Source organism: Sebastes fasciatus, chromosome 15 (assembly GCF_043250625.1).
Source record: "Sebastes fasciatus isolate fSebFas1 chromosome 15, fSebFas1.pri, whole genome shotgun sequence".
Classification (NCBI taxonomy): domain Eukaryota; kingdom Metazoa; phylum Chordata; class Actinopteri; order Perciformes; family Sebastidae; genus Sebastes; species Sebastes fasciatus.
The window spans coordinates 22,238,084-22,256,010 of record NC_133809.1 but is presented as its reverse complement, the minus strand read 5'-3'; the positions used below and the strand labels follow the sequence as shown (position 1 = coordinate 22,256,010).

The following is a 17,927-nucleotide window of genomic DNA, read 5'->3' as shown; positions in this document are numbered from 1 at the left end:
TTACAGTAACAGAATATTGATTCATATTTGATCAGCGCTGCCTAGTTTGACCGTTTGATTGGAGTTCGCGAGTGATTGACAGCTGCTCAGAGACGGCAGACTCCAGCTCGGCTCTGATTGGTTGCTTTCCTCCGGTCTGTGAAATCTTGCAGATGCTATTAGGAGCAGTGGAGGACACCGGAGGACACAGACACATGATTTTTTTCAGTGTAATAGGTCCTCTTTAAACACTGAGTTAATGTGCACATGAGTAAGCAATAGCAACAAAACAAAAGCACACCCACTCACATGAAAGAGGCCAGCACCTGCACCGTGAAGCGTGGGGGTGGGAGGGTTGGAAAACGTTCTGTGTATTGGTAGCATCTCGATTCGATTGCGTAACAGAATGTGATTTCCAACCACATTTAGAAGTAGCGACAGCTGTGGTCCAAGGGAGACTAGGAATACCCTTAAAGGCTCATACAAGGCCTGGCAAAAGCTGATCTCCAAAGATGGTGAGGCTCTTTTAGGTATGTGCCAGAGGATCCACACTATTATTCCATCATATTAATGAGGAATTTGTGTCTGACAAGATTCTGCCTTCAGAAACAGGTTATGGATGCAGATGTCTTATTGAAATCAGCTCAGTAAAAGACTATGTCACTATCAAAAAGCCCCCAAAACTACCTCACCCACCCTCCTAGATTTACAGTTTACTCTCTCAGTTACGTATGTGCTTTAACGGAAAAAGAGTGAGCTCAGGTGGTTTCACCAAGTGAGGCTTAATCTACGATGTGTCTTCTACGCACACACACATTTCTGTGCACTTCCTGTAAGGTTTGGACTGACTTCCTGCCAGTGCGCTCTCTGTAGCAGCAGCCGTTCACCACAAGGAAAGAGATGCGGCCCACAGCAGAGTTATCTGAAAGGTAAAAAAAAAGGTGCTACAGCGCAGGCTTTAGAGTTGTTAACAGTCTGAGAGATGTGTTAATTCACGTGTCCTCTCAGGGTTAAATGTGACCATTCAGCAAAGAGCTTTGGTTAAACATGACGATTCGTAAGAGAGGGTCAGCCACTGATTGACCTTTGTTTGGTTTTTCCCTCTGTGGGTGTGATAATCGTGACTCAGTCTATTATTTTTATGTTGGACGTGGTTGTGAAAACCAAGCTCAAAGTCTATTTTTAAATGGTTTGTTGGCCACAGACAAAACAAACAAAAAACCGCATGTGTGACTGACAAAAATAGCCTCTTGATACTTCCAACATGGGGCCTGAAACCACTACACCGGAAACTTGACTGTCCCAAATCGCCAAAACGGTCTTTTTTTTTGTGTGGCGTTTACTTTAAATATGATAAATTATAATGAATTATAATACTGCTAAGATTAGTCTGATGCTCTATCTTATCAATTACTCTCTTGCAGAGTAAATTCTTTGGAATAACCCTGGACCGCCACCTCACCTTTAAAGGTCACTAACGCACAGATGTTACACACAAAAGTAACATATATAAATATAACTTCACAGCCTCCTTTTTTTTTTTTAACTGTATTGGAAACATGTTTGGGAAAGGTGCTGTCCTGACCCCTTTACTACCATGAAGCCTGTAACTGTTCGCCCTGCTCACACACAGCTGCACTGTGAAGCACCTGTCAGAAGCCTGCAGAGCAACCCTCAACGTTTCAACGACAGGAAACTCTCTGAGTCGCTCTCCTCCACTCCTCCAAGTGTGTGTGTTCAGACACACATCAGCACGTCTGCATTGACTTAGTTATAATAAGAGGAGCGGATGATGACATGTTCACACCCGGGCTCCTGTGGTGAAAAAAGAACTTATTGTTAAATAGTTCTGGTACAAAAGATAACTATTTAATAAAGAATATCTCTATGGCGGCACGTGGAATCTGATATTGTTGGAGAGGCATTTCATATTTCAAGAGGTAAGTGTCAAACTTGTAAATCTATCAGTGTTACATTTGAATATAAAGAAAGAAAAGACTGTGACTAAGGTATACATGATAATTTCCCTGTAGTTATCATATGCGTTATTATATAAAACATGATACATAAATCAGAGGGGTTGTATATATTTGGAGTAGAGTCGTTTGACTTTAATGTAATATAAGAAAATTGACGTATAGAGAATAATAATGTCTACACCCAGAAGTAATGTCCAATTAGCTTAAATACATATTTTGTTGTTGCATTATTTTAACATAAAGGCTAAAAATGAAACATATTCAGTTACTGATTGTGTCATTGTGATAAAAATCTGTATTACAAAAAAAGACGGGACCGTACAGGAACAATAAGAGGCTTTCTCATTGTAATAAAATATGCATCTGTATCTTATTAATCCATTTTTATTATAAGTTTATTATTATATAAACATTTATGTGCGTGTAAATTCATAGCTGTCACACAAACATGTGGTCTATATGTGATAGATAATGTAGGTGATGGTGACATTAAAAACTAATTTTAATGTGAAATGTCGAAATTGGATATAAATAGGTGCAACAGCAACAAAAACATCCAAATACAAATCTTTTTTAAATATGTAAATTTAGTTTTTTTTGTTTATGTTCTCAATGCCATTTGAAAAGGTATAGTTTATGAGCTTCACTCACAATGCCAAAATGTCTTAGGTCTTTCTTACAGCCCCCACACGACCATCATAATACTTTGCAAACAATAACAGTCATCAGTATTTGTTTGGAAAGGCCTTCAGCTGCAGATCATAAAAAGAAGAGGGTAGCCCCTCAATGGAAAATGCTGACTTTGTTTGTGTGACTCCCTGATGGCTGGCCAGTAGGCGTAGGAGTGCTGATAATAAAATACCCTAGTGGACTCCTGTGATTCGTTCCTCGGGGGTCTCAGCACAGTGGTGGGTTGTTATTGCCGGGTCAGGCCTCTCCAGATTCTTCTCACGGCTCTGAGCCTTTGGGACAGGCGGCTGCTGCGATTAGCCCACTGACCCTGTTCCATGAGCGGCCCAATGGGAGCCAAATGAGCTTGAGAAAGCCAGCTCGTACAGTGCACCCGTGTAAAACACAATACGGAACACGCGCCATTGGATTATACAAGATTAGCATTGTTGTTTATACAGTCTACTGTTCAAGTCTGAATACTTGTGATTTACAATGATGAAAGTGGTAGTAACAATGTAGGTATTTGTCACAGTTCTGGATGGGATTTTATTAGACTGTTGTGTGCAGATTTATATGGCGTCAAAACAGTGCCTCAAATGAAAGCTTTTACACAGCTCTTAGTTTCCAGTCTGATTCACCACCGAGACTCCATTTTGAGGCGAGGCCCTCAATCACATCCGATTAAAGGAGTTTTCGGAAACGAAAAACATTTTGTGTCTTCTGTTAGTTTCAGCCACTTACAAATCTTAAAATGCAATTTTTGTTGTTTTTTTATGTCTTGTATTACAGTAATTGATGTCTGTAATTCAATATACACTGCCTCATACATAAAAACTGTCTTGTTGAGACATTTATTTGAGGCCACAAGCTATCTAAGATGACAACCCAAAAAAAACACTGTAAATAGAGAATTTTTGCCATTAAAATACAAGTAATCATCATTTTATGAACATGTTGATGCCCGTAATACCTTTTGAAAAATAACTCAAACCTCTTAATTGCAGAAAAGATGGGGTGTAACTGCAGTTCGGATTACTCTGACAGCGAGTGGATTGAGAACCTGGATGAAATGTGTGAACACTGCAACTGCCCCATACCTCCCCAGTCATGCAATCCCGTAAGTGTCTGTGTACATTTTGTATGTGCAGGCCTGTACTTGTGTTAGTACATCACATGAATGAGTATCTGTGTGTAAGTGTAAGTGAGCTTCACATGAAAGGGTTTTGGTTATAGTGCGGTTGAATGTGAATGACCACTTGGAGAGAAGGTGTGAACATTTCATGGGCTTCCACGATTAATTTGATAGAAGACAAATACAATCTGTACAAAAAAATGTTCCAAAAAAGTTTTATAACTTACGTAACTGCGAGGGAAGTTCTCTTTTGTGTGTGTGATTAAATGGGAGCGTAATTATTCCCCCAATGCTGTTTGTTTCCTCTGCATCAGTAAGATGTCCCATTAGATTAGAAATAAAGGAGAAAGCCACCTGTGGGTGCCACAGTACGTCGAGACATTTTGTCTGGGAGAAAAACTGTTACCGATGACATCTGCGTAGTAATAAACCAGAAATGTGCATATCTTTTCCTGTGAATGTGACATGTGATAGTGCCTCGTAATACCGCAGGAATCTTCTTTTGTTCTTCGGAAAGCTGAATTTAAGTCTGATCTTGTTTTTCCATTCACCAGTACACAGACCAGCTGATTCCATACCCATCACAACATTCACCTCCTACATCTCCTCTACCAGGTGACAAGATGCTGTATATATTTATGTGTGTTTAAGAATCTACAGGTAAATTAGTAGTAGTATAATGTGGAAAAACAGAATGGCAGAATTAGGTTAATGAAGTGCAAATATAAAATACAAGTAAATATTAAGGGTGTGATAAATTTACAAGTTTCAGGCAGAGTGTCAACGTATTATTGAATACATAAGGAAAAGATATTTAAAATACATTGGAAACACATTAAAAAGCTTTGTATTTTCCCTTTATCCCCAGTTAGATTTAAGCTTATTTCACATCTCAATGTATTGCTTCTTTCAACTTCTCACTTTCTCATTGAAATCACTCTAGTGTATGCATTTTATATTTTACCCACACAACATTTTACATTTTCCTCGCCAATATCCTTAGATATCCTTTTATTGTTTACATAATAATGTGACTATTTTTCTCTATTTATTATTTTTTTTACAAATGTTGAAATTGCTTATCTGATTGTATGATTTATGGAACACTTCTAACTTATCAGAAAGCCAATTTAGCCGGATTTGCTGGCTCTGGGGCCTCACATCCCCCTGACCCCCATCCTGTATTTGATTTTGTACACCTCACCTTCAGCCACCATATCAATAATGAGCAACCATCACAAATTTTACGCTGCACAGAACACTAAGCAAGGACTCCCACTCTCATTCACTGTTGCCATCGAGCGTTTAGCAGCAGCCATTCGTCAAAATATCACTCAGCACATAACATAACATTTTATTCTACACGGTCACATGTGAGTAAAAACTGTTCCCAATGTATTTAACCTATATGTTATTTAACAAAAACAATATTCCTCTTGCAGACAACCTTGTGGTGGCCATATACAGTTATGAACCCAACCATGATGGCGACCTGGGATTTGAGAAGGGAGACAAACTCAAGATCATCAACAAGTAAGCTGCTGATTAACATATATTGAAGCTTGGTAAAAAGAATTCTAATAATATTTCAGCCCCAGACCACAATTCGTATCCTATCATCTCACCCACATGGCACCTGGAACGTCATTTAGGCCTACTGTAAGCGTGTCAGACCACCATAGAATGTATGCAGCAAGATAACCCATGTGCAACCTTGCTAGCTATGTTAATTATCATTCACAGCTCCAAAAATCAAACCCGGGTCTTCAAGGTAACCCGGCCGCTCCAAGTTCAAATTATTTCAACTTTGACCTTAGCTGCCGTTGACCTTTCAAAGCGCAACCAGTGAGATAACAGCTGTATGTGACACAGCCACTTTTTGATTCCTGCGCTGCACTGGGCCTCTGCAAAATGTTCACACTATGCTCTGCGCCCAGCTATTAAAAACCTGTATAACTAGCAATTAGATGTAATGGCTTTTAGATTTTATTCTATTAAAAAAAAACAAAAAAACAAAAACGTGGCTCTATAAATGTGAAAAGCTAAAGAGGACTGGTTTATTTGGTTTTATTTGGTGGCCCAGCAAACTCTAATGGAGTTTCTTTTCCTTCAGTCATGGTTGTAGTTCCAATCGTCCATGTCCTCGGTAATATGTTTTAAAATTTTGAGGAGTTACATGACACGAAGAGGAGTTACGATTACGCATACAACACATGTTTTTATATTTTATTTTTTATTTTTAAGGTGGATTATAATATCTTTTAGATTAAATTTCTGTTTTTTTTGGGCCAAAAAAACACTAAATATATTAAATTAAATTAAAAATAAATGTAGTGTTCTTTATACCTGGCACCAGGCCAAAGTAGTAAAGTAAATACTCAGAAAATTTTACAGAATTTAGATAGTGGCTGGAAAAAGATTATTGTGAAAATATGATAACTAATTTAGATTTTAGGTAGAATTATTCCTCTGATAACCTTCAAAGGTTTAACAAGCTATAGCCTAATGTGGTGAATATTGTACATAGCTTGTAACGAGCATCTCTCCTGTCTCCCTTGCAAGACAAGACATTTGCGGCTCATTTCATGCAGTGATCATTTACAAAGAACACTTTTGCCTGTGTGTGGGGGGTTAATTGAAACTGCTTTCTGAAAGTGTACTCATTCATCCCGGGAAGTCTAGACGGCTGTGAGGTGTCACAGATATGTAAACTCACTCTTTGCTGTCTCTTCTGACACCCAGGGAGGATCCAGAGTGGTATTTGGCAGAGTCTCTCACCACGGGCCAGCAGGGCTACATCCCGCACAACTTCGTTGCAATGACCACAATGGAGACTGAACCGTACGTCATACAGGAAACATAATCGACACCATCTCTTACACCATGCATGCCGTGTCCCGGTTGGGGGGGAAGGGAAGTGGTTAGCTCAAAGTGTAAAGTATATTGTGTGTGTTTTTGCTGCAGGTGGTTCTTTAAGAACATTTCTAGAAACGAAGCCATGAGGCTCCTCCTCGCTCCTGGGAACACGGTGGGCTCCTTCTTGATTCGAGAGAGCGAGACAACCGAAGGTGATCTTTTTTGTCATCACGGCATTGACTCATATACAGTCTACACATAATCAAACTTTCTATTTCACAAGGTGGTTTCTCAGCAGTATATTCCAGTATGGCCTTCCACTGTTACATTCGCTTGAAGGTGCTACATGTTTAGACATTGATGTATTTGTTAAACAAGTGAGATAACACCCAAAATGACTCTATATCACTCAGTCTTGGTTTTACTGGCAGTGTTTCTACATACTCATACACTACAAACCCCACTACATGTGTCATAAATCAACATTTTCTGTACTGTAAAGTAGTCTCACATTAGATAATGGTTCCTTTTTGTTCCAGGGTCATTCTCCCTATCAATCAGGGACTTGGACCACAACACTGGCGAAGGAGTCAAGCACTACAGAATCCGCAACATGGACAACGGTGGCTTTTACATCACGGCCAAGATATCCTTCAACTCGCTGAAGGAGCTCGTCCAGCATCACACACGTGCGTGTAGCTTGTTGAAGGGGTTAATCAAGATGCCTGTGGGGTCTTTATCTGAATGATTTTTTAAACCTGTCTCCTCTTTCTATCGTCGCTATAGGTGAGACAGACGGGTTGTGCACGAGGCTGGTGAAGCCGTGTCAGTCGAGGGCGCCGCAGAAGCCATGGTGGCAGGATGAGTGGGAGATTCCCCGTGAGTCCCTGAAGCTGGAGCGCAGGCTTGGAGCGGGACAGTTTGGAGAAGTCTGGATGGGTGAGTGACAGAAAAGATGACAAGGGGATATGCTATGTAAAAATATAGTAGAGTAATGTCTACCTGAGCAGAGAATGAAGTCACTATCCCTCTGTGTGTTGTAATCATGGATGTATAATATGAACTTGATACCATACCCCAAGATAGAGCCTATTCAGTCTAAGGAGAATTGCTCGCCTAGCGCGTATACAAAAAATATTTCTAGCTTCCGGGTTTTCTTTCGGGGTCCACTGAATATGCGCGTATTTGTTTCTGGTCCCACTCGCGAGTTCCCACACGGCCGATAGACTTTATATTGTGATGACATCACAGATGTTGAAATCGCTTTTCTTGGCTTGAGGAAAGTTTTACAAATATAAAACCTCCATGGAATAAAAATTCATAATGGAAAGGTCAACATTTGCAGTTCCTGTCAACAGTTTTACAGGCATCTCTTTTGCAATGGTGGTCTATGGGGAAAATGCTTTTTGGGCTGTGCGGAGGCAATACAAATGCTCCCAATCTCGCATTTACCTTTAATTTCAATAATTTAAGTGTTATTTTTCCACTTTTTTGCACAGTTACATAACGTGTAAGAAGCCCAGTTGCTCAATCAAGTTGTGGGCAGACAAAGCCTTAAGCCAGGGTTTTTTCTGCAGCGTATGCAGAACGGTTTCCTCAACACAGTCTTAATAGTAGGCTTGTATGAGCTGGTTAACTGGAGAATGATGAGAGGTATTATCCCTGTTATGCAACATCACTCAAACTACATAAATCTAAATTTCCAAAGGGCTCACGGATTGGAGGATTGGTCTCTTGACAAGAAATCAACATGTTTTGATCACGAGGTATATCAGTTGAAATAATCTGTGTCACAACCCTCTTATTATTCAATTGGCAAGCATTTTCCATCCGTATTTGCCAGCACAATTCAACATCCCAAACCAACCACTGTACTAGAGATAAACATTGCCAACCCTGGAATTTTTCTTCATTTCACAGCCATTTTCTATTTACAGAATCTTCTGCATGTAGTCTGGGCACTGTATTTGTTTCTCTATCCTCATCCAAACATTGGTTCATGGACATACTTGAATAATGGGAGTGACTGTCACTTGATATGAAGTCTTTATTCTTGTTAGTTGACATGAAAATATGCAGAAATGCTTTGAATAGTGAATGTAATTTGATCCCATTGCTACACTTCATGCACGGTGTGAGATGCTCAGCGTGTTACATGACTGAAGACGGTACTGGTTGTCTGTGGGCTTGATTGACGTGTTGATGTGTTAGTGTACCAGATCTGGAATGAGATCCTGTTTGCACGGTGCAACTGTTGTTTGTTTAGCACATATTTGATCACAACTGATGATATAACCACTGTGTTTATGAAAACAAGCTAAGATGAATGCTCTCTTGGTTGACTTTTATATTGAACACAATGTAGTAGTTCATGTGTCCAAAATATTTTTGAGCCATATGACTTTGGATATCTTCTGACTTTTATTCTAGGACAACAAGAAGTCGACATTTTTGGTTTGGATTGAAATAGCTCAAAAACTATAAAGTGGATTAACATTAAAGATAGGGTTGGTAATGTTGAGGAACTAGCAAGAGTAGGCTATGCTAGATTTAAAAAAATATCCAAACAAAAAACAGAACACAGGTAGACAGGCTGTTCAATCATTCGACGGACTTATTGCAGTTCTGCATTTGATTCATTGATTGCTGTTGGGATGTAGGCCTAATGAGAATTTCATCAAATATAATAAAAAAATGCTTTTAAAGAACACTTTCAATCCTAGCTTTAAAATTGGCGCAAATATTCATGGTACCAAGAGGATGAATCACGATGACTTTGGGCGTCCTCTGACTTTTCTTCCAGCGCCATCATCAGAACGAAATTCCAATCGGTTAAATACTTTGGTTTATAACCAAATACCTGCAAAACTAATGACATGGCACAGTGGTGCAGTGGTTAGCGTTGCACAGCAAGAGGGTTGCAGGTTCCAACCCGGCTTGGTCGGTCAGTTTGGAGCCCAATGCACAGCCGCCCCCCCAAACCTGAATAGGAATCATTGTGCTAACATCCTAAACTGAAATGGTGATCATGGAAAATGTACATCAGCATGTTAGCATTGTAATTGCATACTAATGTTAGCATACTGATCAAAGCACCACTGTAGACTCTAAGTCTTGTTTTAATCAATGCCTTTCAGAAACCCACTGATGTCTAAATGTATATTTTCAGGTATCTACAATAATGACAGGACGGTGGCAATTAAGAACCTGAAGATGGGCACAATGTCAGTGGAAGCCTTCCTGGCAGAGGCCAACATGATGAAGAACTTGCAGCATCCACGCCTCGTCCGCCTCTTCGCCGTCGTTACCCAGGAGCCAATCTATATTGTCACGGAGTACATGGAAAATGGTGGGTAGAAATGCTCTACGTGTCACAACAGGAGGCATTTTACTAATAACACCAAGAGGGAATTCCAGATATCAGTCAAAAGAAAAGGAGAACTTACTCTCAGGGTATTTCCATGAAATGAATGCTTATTTGAGGCTAAATTAAACAGAAACCCTTCTGTAATCATACCAGCTTCTTTCAGTTAGGAATATGTCTAAGCCTGTCTGAAATGATAATTTCCTTAATCTCCTGCTGCCCTGTTGCCTTGAACACCAAAGGTGATGTCATCATGGTAACGTCAATAGGCGCCTGGAGCAAAGACGGGGAAAGTGTTTTATAGGCAGTGGCGCATCATAGACATTCAGGATCAAACATGTCGATCTGGTATCGGACTATGGGTGCCAGAGCGCAAGCTTGAACAAAAGACTGGGCTGCCCCATGTGTTTCACCCTTTTCATGAGTCACAGACGTGCGCTCCACTCCGGTGACTCTGTTGAATTAACGCCTTTTGATCACACAACCACAGCTGCCTTCATGTATATTTGTGTTTGATTAAAGATATGATTAGAGATGCACGTTACTGGATCACTATCGTATAATCATCACCCATATGATCAGCAGTGAGAGCACACCTAAATGAGGGAGCTAAGTCATGAGCCTTGCCTCTCCAAGCATGCTGCTCTGCTGAAGTGGCCTGCCTTCTGATATCGGCTATTTTCAGCTCGACGCTCCTGCATTCACCGCTCTGGGCTTAAATGTTTCAAAGCAAACATGAACTTTCGCTTCTTTTCCGGGACCCTCTAGACAGGTTACTGGTGTTTACTCACCGAGGGGAAGTCTCCTTTGGCTCGTCTGACACAAAGTGGTGTCAAAACAGGAGAGGGTGATTCACCAGGTTATTGTTCACCGAGACCCCTTCATGATACTTGGCTACTTTCCAGAGTCTGTATTACACACATGCATCCACAGACACTCACAAGCATGTGTACACAAATATTGGAACACTGTAAGGTTGTAGTAAACAAACTTCGACAATGGCAGTTTGTTCAGCATCTTTCCACTGGATCTTTCCTTCTTAGAAAACAATGTGAAATCACAAACACAAGTAATAAAATGGGGTCATGGCAACAGCTGCAAACAACTTTCCATATTACAACCCCTGTAATAGTTTATGACGCCCAAACACAGCTCTCATATGGAAGTGATCCAGCATCTGACTGTTTCACTTTGACCTCAAAAGTCTGTGTAATTCTTTTTCACCGGGAGGAACAATAACAAAATGCATAGAGAGATGCTGTGCACAAACACAGCAACAGCCTTGCAGCTGAATTGAATGGAGTGCCTTTGTATGGTCTTGTATGAGTGGCCTGTAAACCACCAGCAGTGGCTCTACATGAGGCTGCCTCTTTGTCCGGGATCCACGTGTGGACAGGACACAATTGTCGCCTCTGTTGTCAAGAGAAAGGATGGCTCGTAGTTCCCGTCTTTTCAGTTTGTCCCTTTTTTTTATCATCGAAGACAACAACGATGGAAAATAACAGGCGTGTCATCTCAGCTTCCCTTTGTGACCTTGACAAAGAACGTTCCTCTGGCTCTCAGACTTCAAAAGCAGCCTTCCGGCCTTAAGCAGCGGAGCAAAGGCCTCCTCTTTCCTGGCACAGTCATTCCTCTTATTTCCTTTGGTTTGACTTGGTTGACCGGTGTGCAGAGGTATTGTTCTGCGCTAATCAAACTCAACACAAAGTCTGCTCTCAGAAGCTATGCATCAACTTGACTGATGCTCCGTGCACTTCCTCACAGTGTTATGTTCCCTGATTTGAAATGCTATTCTGGTCCGACTGTCTATTTATGACTGTGGGGAATCATGATGCTTTTGACCAAGGAAAATATCACCAGTCTTCTGGACAAAGCATGACTTTACTTTTGTTTTCCAGTTCATATGACAGCTTATTGCTTAAAGGAACAGTGTCTAAGTTTAGCGCCATGGCGTGGTTGCAGATTGTAACGAAATGAATACCCGGCCCGTTCTCATTCCCTGGGCGTTAAATACCGAGGCTTTGTCACAGCCGTTGGCGTGTATTGCCGCACCCTTTAACCCTGGTATGAAAAGCACCGGGCGTTCCATTAACTATAATGTAAACCCATCCACGGCAACAGTAAACGCTTCGAGAAAATGCGCTGGGAGTGTGGTGATGTAGTTTAAAGAGCAAAAAGACACGCACTGGACGGGTGGGATCAATTCATTTTGTTCAGCAAAAAGTGCAGTTTCTGAAAACATATTACTTGAATGTCATTTTTACAGGTAGTCTAGTGGATTACCTGAAAACAACAGAGGGAAGCAATCTGCCCATGAACACTCTGATAGACATGGCGGCTCAGGTAAGACATCTCTCTTTTTTTCTTTACTATAAATGTGTTTGTGCTCTTATATCCATACTCCATTTACCAGATTCCCTATCATTCTTTCACTTCCTATTCTCTCAGCATGATCCTCAAAGACAGGAAACATGGCCACTGTTGTAATGAAGCTTACACGCAACACCAATTTTTAAATAATGACAAAGCTGGATGGGTGTGTGTGCAGGCGTGCACCGTGTGAATTGTGATGAACGTTGGTTTAGACATGTTGGCACAAATAAAACTGTGCTACTATCACACAGTCCGTACAGGGGACAAATTCACCTTTTTGGTCACATCTTTTATCTAATCATCACGGGTGCCGACTCAGCTAAAATGTCAAAATGAGAGCATGGTGACAAAATCTGATACTGATTGTACATGATGCAGATTTTCCGTTTCATTTCTCTGAATTTGTCTTTTCACTTTCATCAACTCTCAGTAAGATGCTCTGTCACAGCTCTGCCAAAGTGACATTGTGTACTGAAACCCATATGGAAGTTAATATAAATATACAATTTAAAGCCTGACAAATGATGAATCTGGTCAGTTAAGCCTGATGTTTGAACAGGTTTGAGACTGCAAGTTAAAGGGATAGTTGGACATTTTGGAAACTACGCTTATTATTTTTCCTGAATCATATAAAATTCTGATGATCTATCCCAATTTAATCCGTTACAAAGTAAATGCTGACTGTCCCAATAATAATGTTTTTCCACAATCAAATTATTTCCATAATTAAAAGTCATGCGTGGCATAAATAAAACACCATGGAAATTAATCCAAATTGTATTATGTTTAGACTTGCATCCTCCATGATAGCTGCCTCGTGCGTTGGCCTCTGCTCTTCTGTCACGCCCTAGTAGTAGGTTGCCAGGTTTGGGTGCATTGCACTAGAAATCACCCAATCATGTTTCAAAAACAAAACATAACTTCTCAATATCTAGAAAAATGCAAATATTTAATGGGAAAAGTCCTTTCGAGCCATCTGTCTCAAGTCTAAGTCAAGTCTAAAGTCAAGAATATGAAGTCAAAGTCAAAGTCGAGCCTGTCATCAGTGTTATTCAAGCAAGTCTCAAGTCCTCAAATTTGCAATTCGAGTCTGACTTGAGTCAAGTCATGTGCATTTTCCAATCTTTATGCTAAACTAAGCTAAGCTCAACTACAGGCTCTTGCTTAATATTAGCCAACAGATATGAGAATGGTATCAATCTTCTTATCTAGCTCTCAGCAACAAAGTGACTAAGAGTATTTCCCAAAATGTTAAACTCTAATCATGCCCACATCTACTTCTTGAAATGTTATATGCCCGTAAAGGAACTTTACTTACTTAACATGTATGTGGGTGTGGGAATGGAAAACACAACCACAGGAAGACAGAGTGAAATTTCAAAACCTAAGAACACATGAGATTCTTCATCCGGAGTAGGCAAAATTCTCCGACGCCTTAGCTTGGCGTAGAGAGGTAGAGTTTATACAGAGCTTTGTGGTGAACATATTTCACAGAAAGAAGCTTTCAAGCCAGTCGTCACGCACTGATAGCATTTGCGGTAGAAGCGCTAAGCAAGTAACTCTAACCATCATGTGATGGACCATAAAAATTCAAGTGATTAATGACCTTGCTCTGGCCGCAGTATTGGACACTCTGTCCACACCGTTATGCCTGCTAAAAATGTGTATACATCAGAGGAACTTGGGATTTTACTCAAATGTACACTGGCTATAGGAGACTTGAGCGGAAAAATAATTTAATGAATGCAAAGTAAAAGGTTAAAGTTTCTGATTGAATCATACCACAATTAAATGAATGGAATGGAGAGTAAAGAGGCGTTAAGAGTGTCATGACGACGGTAGAAGTTTATGAAATACACAGACATACGTACATCTCACGTTTCTGACAAGACCCCGGGGCCAATCGCACCTATGTGATAGATTCTTATGTTTGAAATATACACCACTGACCCAGCAAAACGTAGAGAGTTAGATACATAAACATAGACACAAATGACACAGATGCTTGTTAACTGTGAGTTCTGTGGAAATCTTGTTGATTCTCGCTGTAGATAGCCTACCTCATATACCGATTGCCTCATGCATTAGGCGTAGTATCAATTCCCCTCTGCTTATGTAGAAATGACTCATGTAGTATTTGATTGAATCAGAAACACAGTCACTGGAACAATCAGCCCGTCTACAGTAAGGTGAAGGCAGCTTTTAGTATCAGGAAGTAGAGCAGCCACAGCTGTGTACCTGGGTGGAGTATGCGGAGGTAAAGGGTTTAAGGAACTGACCTGTGGAAATGGTTAACTCCCTGGTTTGGGAGTTCACCAAACCAGTTCATCTGTACAACTCACACAAATATTACACAGTATTAAAACATACAAAGGTCCTTCACACTCATTTTATGCTTGTACACACACAGGCGTAGGGCTTGTCTAACGATGTGCTGCCTCCTGCAGGTGGCTGATGGCATGGGTTTCATCGAGGAGAAAAATTACATTCATCGAGACCTGAGAGCAGCCAATATTCTGGTGTCTAATGAACTCATCTGTAAGATTGCCGACTTTGGACTGGCACGGCTGATTGAGGACAACGAATACACAGCAAGAGAGGGTAACAAGACCTCGTACAAATCACATATACAACATGTTCTTTTAAGCCCATTGAACCTTTTTTTTCCAGGTTAAATAATGTTTGTCATAAAATATTTTTTGTTTTATTATAAGGCTTTTGTTTGAGTGCATTTGCCATGGAGAGTAATTACTTTAAATTAGGACTGTCAAAGTTAACGCAATACTAACACGTTAATGCAAATTCGTTTTAACGGCATTTATTTCTTTAACGCATTAACGCAATCAATCTTTCGGAAGTTGCAAACTTGCGCTAAATTTTGGCGAGGATTACCTGTCATGGCCATTTTCAAAAGGGTCCCTTGACCTCTGACCTCAAGATATGTGAATAAAAAATGGGTTCTATGGGTACCCAGGAGTCTCCCCTTTACAGACATGTAAACTTATGATAATCACATGCAGTTTGGGGCAAGTCATAGTCAAGTCAGCACACTGACACACTGATAGCTGTTGTTGCCTGTTGGGCTGCAGATTGCCATGTTATGATTCAAGTATATTTTTTATGCTAAATGCAGTACCTGTGAGGGTTTCTGGACAATATTTGTCATTGTTTTATGTTGTTAATTGATTAAAATACATACATTTGCATAAAACACTACCACTACCATGTTGATAAGAGTATTAAATACTTGACAGATCTCCCTTAAAGGTATATTTTGAACAGATAAAATATGTCTGATTAATTTGCGATTATTCGCGATTAATCACGGACAATCATTCAATTAATCGCAATTAAATATTTTAATCGACTGACAGCCCTACTTTAAATGTAATCACAAACCAAGTGTTCATGTTTGTTTCTTTTTTAATAAAGTTTCTTCCTGTTTTCATAGGTGCAAAGTTCCCCATCAAATGGACGGCCCCAGAGGCTATTAACTATGGCACCTTCTCCATAAAATCAGATGTGTGGTCATTTGGGATCCTCCTGACAGAAATAGTGACATATGGACGCATCCCTTACCCTGGTAAATACTCCTTCACTGTACTCATACTGGTCCGTCACAATATCATTCATAAAATCAACCAATTACAAGTCTAGCATGGATTATAATTGCTGAAAACATCATATCCATTGCCTTCATTCCCACATTTCACCTGTTGTTCAGGTATGTCCAACCCAGAGGTAATCCAGAACCTGGAGCGGGGCTACAGAATGCCGAGGCCAGAAAACTGTTCAGAGGGGCTTTATAACGTCATGTGTCTGTGCTGGAATGAAAACCCAGAGGACAGGCCCACCTTCGAGTACCTGAGGAGCGTTCTGGAGGATTTCTTCACTGCCACAGAGAGGCAGTACCAGGAATAGCCCTGCCGGGGCAGAAAGACATACAGACTAATAATGAATATACTCAAACTGAAGGCACAGCCTGTGAAGATGGATGCTGGATTTTGTTTTGTTTGTTTTTGAAGAGTACATGCCTTTATATTGATAGTGTAGAAGCTGGGATTTTCCAAATAAGAGTACTTTGTTTCTGCACCAAACTTATTCTGAAGTGCCATCTTGCAGTATATACAGTATGTGCGGAGCTGTGAACCCGGAAACTCTTGTAACAGCTGGACCACTGCAGAGCCAACAACAGAAAGGAGAGCGGTCACCATGCTGCTTGAATAGACTGGGAAGTGTCTGACTTAGCTTAATAAGTAGCTGCTCTCCTGGTGCTCATTATTAAGATGTAAATACCGTCAAAGTGCTTCAGCTGTGTTTTACCTCTGCAGTTCAAGAAATGTTTTCAAACTATTTTACTTGCAATGAAAAGCTTTACACGGATGTTGTTTTTGTTACATTGAATATGCTAAGCCATCACAACCCACATCACTTAGAATGAACCACCGACAGAGTATACTTGGTGATATATAACATTCAAAAGTGCTAAAATGTTTTATTCATGCATTTATGTAAATGTATTAAATTAAATCATACTGCTTTCTGGACGCTGTAGTTTTGTGTGCTATTGACACCATATTCTGTAGATACAGGCTACTAAAAAAATGTCAGTCATTCAAAATATGTATTTTGTGATAATGCACATTGTCTTTCAGTGATATTGAGCAGAAGTTGCCATAAATAACCACCAGTATATAAAGTATGTAAATAAATAGCTCCTCCCGGACCAGCCTCATTATTAAAATGCTGCTTACGCATTAATGCATCAGTTATGATAATCTGAAAATATCATACATAATAATACTACAGCAAATATGCTGCATAATGAGATTTTTCCAATTTATACATATATATATATATATATATATATGACTGTGAATTAATTATCATAAAAATGTTGGGTGTACAACACTCATAGATGTTATGAAACAAACAGAAATTAATAGTCTTAATCGCCTTTTTGTTGGTCGAATTAGAAATCAGTTTTACATATGGTTTAACGAAAACACCAAAACAAGGTTTATTGTTGCTAAATTTACATTTTAAGAATAAAATATTTGCTAAGATTATTATCAGGTTTACCATCAAATATATATATATATATATATATATATATATATATATGTAAGTATATATATATATATTTTTTCTTTTCTTTTTCCCCCTCTTTTCCTCATAACAAAAAAAAATAAAATGAAATATGGATAAAACAAAATGGAGAGAAAAACAAAATAAATTAAAAAAATAAAATAATAAATAAATAAATAAATGAAGAAAGAAAGAAAGAAAGAAAGAAAGAAAAAATAAATAAATAAATGAATAAAGAAAGAAAGAAAGAAAAAAGAAAGAAAGAAAGAAAGAAATTAATAAATAAAGAAATAAATACAGAAATAAAGAAATAAGGAAATAAGGAAATAAGGAAAGAAAGAAAGAAAGAAAGAAATAAGGAAAGAAAGAAAGAAATTAAGAAATAAAGAAATAAAGAAAGAAATAAAGAAATAAGGAAATAAATACAGAAATAAAGAAATAAGGAAATAAGGAAATAAGGAAAGAAAGAAAGAAAGAAAGAAAG

The 17,927-nt window shown here is 39.3% G+C and overlaps 1 protein-coding gene across 1 annotated transcript; it reads left to right on the top strand.

The window, feature by feature from the left end:
- Window positions 1-1,606: 1,606 nt before the first annotated feature.
- Window positions 1,607-16,902, top strand: lck (LCK proto-oncogene, Src family tyrosine kinase). The gene is made up of 13 exons (XM_074660170.1): window positions 1,607-1,919; window positions 3,635-3,747; window positions 4,317-4,377; window positions 5,205-5,295; window positions 6,505-6,603; window positions 6,727-6,830; window positions 7,158-7,307; window positions 7,405-7,557; window positions 9,788-9,967; window positions 12,249-12,325; window positions 14,803-14,956; window positions 15,807-15,938; window positions 16,080-16,902. Exons 2-13 carry the CDS (start codon window positions 3,640-3,642, stop codon window positions 16,274-16,276), a joined length of 1,506 nt encoding a protein of 501 aa, XP_074516271.1. The 5' UTR covers window positions 1,607-1,919; window positions 3,635-3,639; the 3' UTR covers window positions 16,277-16,902.
- The last annotated feature ends 1,025 nt before the right edge of the window (window positions 16,903-17,927 follow it).

What these genes read in the sequence shown, in the direction of transcription:
- lck (XM_074660170.1), top strand. Translation starts at nt 3,640, where the DNA reads ATGGGGTGTAACTGCAGTTCGGATTACTCTGACAGCGAGTGGATTGAG. An exon ending in AGAGAGCGAGACAACCGAAG is followed by an intron (nt 6,831 to 7,157) that starts GTGATCTTTTTT and finishes TTTTTGTTCCAG; the next exon opens with GGTCATTCTCCCTATCAATC. An exon ending in TGGACGCATCCCTTACCCTG is followed by an intron (nt 15,939 to 16,079) that starts GTAAATACTCCT and finishes CCTGTTGTTCAG; the next exon opens with GTATGTCCAACCCAGAGGTA.